The 2,905-nt window shown below is 28.5% G+C and overlaps 1 protein-coding gene across 1 annotated transcript in view; it reads right to left on the bottom strand.

Moving 5' to 3' along the window:
* LOC117111058 (hemagglutinin/amebocyte aggregation factor-like) overlaps nucleotides 1-1,891 on the bottom strand; it is a 3,218-nt gene extending 1,327 nt beyond the window's left edge. Inside the window, exons 1-2 of the mRNA XM_033253941.1 lie at nucleotides 1,695-1,891; nucleotides 1,406-1,546 (exon numbers count right to left, since the gene is read on the bottom strand). Of these exons, the coding sequence (XP_033109832.1) occupies nucleotides 1,406-1,546; nucleotides 1,695-1,876 (323 nt within the window). The 5' untranslated portion in view covers nucleotides 1,877-1,891. The remainder of the gene's footprint in view (nucleotides 1-1,405; nucleotides 1,547-1,694) is intronic.
* Between the last annotated feature and the right edge of the window lie 1,014 nt (nucleotides 1,892-2,905).

The raw sequence follows: 2,905 nt of genomic DNA on the forward strand, positions 1-2,905 counted from the left end.
AAGAGACAGTATATATATATATATATATATAATTTGAGGGTAGACCTATCAAATTTAGTATTTAGTAAATTGTCTCTAAATCAGCAAAAAATAAAAAACCAACCTTATTTTTTTTAATCATCTTCTAGTAAGATCAATAATGTATATGCTCATTTGATATCAGCTATTCAAAAAATAAATACGATTATTAATAAGTCTTCCTGATTATGTTTTTTTTTTTTTTTTTTTTTTTTTTTTTGTTGTAAAATTTTTTTTTTTTTTTTTGCAGACAGTTTTATCTTTAAAATGTCTTACTGGTATCTACTATCATTAATACTGCTACTTATTCTATATCTTATTTCAGAGCTAATATCTTTAAACATAGGTTATGCACAAGCTTTAATTAATTAATTTATTTATTCTATCTCAACAATATTTTGTGAGGGTGGTCCATCTAGCCAGAGCTGATCAATTGGGATCCTCACCTTTTTTTTGCAGACAGTTTTATCTTTACAAAATGTCTTACTGGTATCTACTTTCATTAATACTACTACTTATCCTATATCTTATTCCAGAGCTAATATCTTTAAGCATATGTTATGCACAAGCTTTAATTAATTAATTATTTTATTCTATCTCAACAATATTTTGTGAGGTGGTCCATCCAGCCAGAGCTGATCAATTGGGACCCTCACGACAAAAGTATAAAAATTAAACTAGATTTTTCACATAAACAAATTAATTAAATTAAAACAGAAAAATAAAAAATCAGAAAACAAGATTTGAAGAAAAACATTAAAAATTAAAAATTAAAATAATGAAAAAACTAAAATCGACACATTAAACAGAAAAAAAAATTAAAATAATTAATTAAGAGAATTAAAGAGAAGATTCTAAATTAAACTAACATAAATATAAATATCTTTAAATAAACAAATTTATAAAAGATAAATAATTTACTATACAAAACAGAGCAAAATCAAATTTTAAAAATATTGCAACAAAATGAAATGGCCACAGGGAAAATTACACAAGATTTTGGATAAAAGATAACTCAGAAGGTTAAATTTGAAATAAGAGAAAGAGAAAGCAGAATGAACAATCGGTGGAAAAGAGTTGTAGAGATAAGGAGCATTATAGCTGAATTGATTATCAAGATTAAACAGCTATATTTCCATAGACGATAGCACTATCATTATATTTTATAATAGTATAAGCGAATAATACGGTAGTGAAAACAGATAGGATAGAGCCGGTGGCATAATTTGGTGGCATTTTAAACAATTTCTGTATTTTATTTGTCTCAAAATTTAAAAAATAAACAATTTTGAACCTATAGGATCACAAGATTTAAAAGCAACAGGGCAAGGGTTTCTGCCAAGATGGCGTGAGGTACCATTAATCAAGGTGTGGTAAAATTCCTTACCGCCTGTCCTCTCTTTTGTTGGAGTGATAGCTGTGAACACCATTAACAATGCCATTGTAAGGGCATGTAGCGCTGAACGGCTGGTCAAAATCATTAATGTATCCAGTCCATGTACATTTTGAAAAGCTTACAGGAAATGGTCTGTGTATTAAGAAAGAAGACATTCATTCATCAAGGTTTATTTGGTTAAAATTTGTAGATTTCAAAATGTAAATTTTACACTTTAGAAAATAACGATATGTAAATAGATATTTGATAACAAATGTGTAAAATAAAGTTCCACAATTACCTGCAAAAGAATTCAAAGAGGCGGTCTTCTCTGTTATTGTCGTGTACTGATACTATCTTGTAGATGGCTTGGTTACTGGGGCATTGAAAGTTTAAATCACTATCCCAGTTGTTATGCCATTCAGCGGAGAACGCCGCTAGGCAAAGAGGGAGTGCTAGCACCAAACCAAGGAAAACCTTCATTGTTCTTGTTCTAATGTTAGAATAAAAAAAATTGCATCATTCATTAACAAATAATCGCCAGAGTTAAAGCATTGATCTTTTTTGAAAGCATTCAATGTTCTAATTATTAAAAATTAAATTCAATTAATTACAACGAAACAACCTAATAAATCATAAAGAAAATATAAAGAATTAATATACCACAGGTAGCAATAATATTGTCTGTATATTGTCACAACAATATTGGGTTTTTTCAAAACTTTTTTTTAAGAGTCACAGAAAAGTATCATCTAAAGAATTAGCAAACTTAACTAATAGAAGTAAATTGATTTCGATGCAGGAGGATAATTCTTGATATGATAAAATGAAGTAAGTAATCGTTATTTATGTCATCCTCAAGCATGTTATTATCTATCAGCAGTATAGAAAATAAACCATTAAGTGGAAACTAAGCGTCCAAAGCGCACGCAAGTAGCCAACATGCTAACTCATACTAATTTTAGAAAGAATAAAAATTAATAGTAACTTGTTAGGTCATTGCACAAGCCTAGATGAAATATAAAGCCTATCGCATCATCCCTTTAGGTCTAGAATAGAATTTATTCATAGCGTTTTTGTATAGTATTTTAGATGCGTACTGTTTTTAAAGATTATTTTAAATACACAACATCCTTTACATGTAAAAGTCATAGTGTTAAAATTGATCAAATTTTTATTTTATTAAATTTTATTTAAATGAATTGATCCTGAGAGTGGAAATAATTATTTAAAAAAAATGAAAGTATACCAAGAATAATACTAATAATGTTAATAACACTCATAAAAATGTTCATGTCTTGAACTTGATAAACAGATATGTGATTACAGAAAAAAAAAGGTTAGCCTCATAAAATCTACTCTTCTAAAGCTTAACATAACCAAGGAAGAACTTAAGGCGCTAAAATGTAAGGATACATAATAAAGGACATAATACTTCTTTCTGCACACGCAAGGGTAGAAAAGTATTCGGCCATAGATGGAGCGCTTACGTTGCGGCCCACGTCAGGATGG

This window comes from Anneissia japonica, unplaced genomic scaffold (genome assembly GCF_011630105.1).
Source record: "Anneissia japonica isolate Jap-2015-1 unplaced genomic scaffold, ASM1163010v1 scaffold573_len2283161_cov171, whole genome shotgun sequence".
NCBI classification, from domain to species: domain Eukaryota; kingdom Metazoa; phylum Echinodermata; class Crinoidea; order Comatulida; family Comatulidae; genus Anneissia; species Anneissia japonica.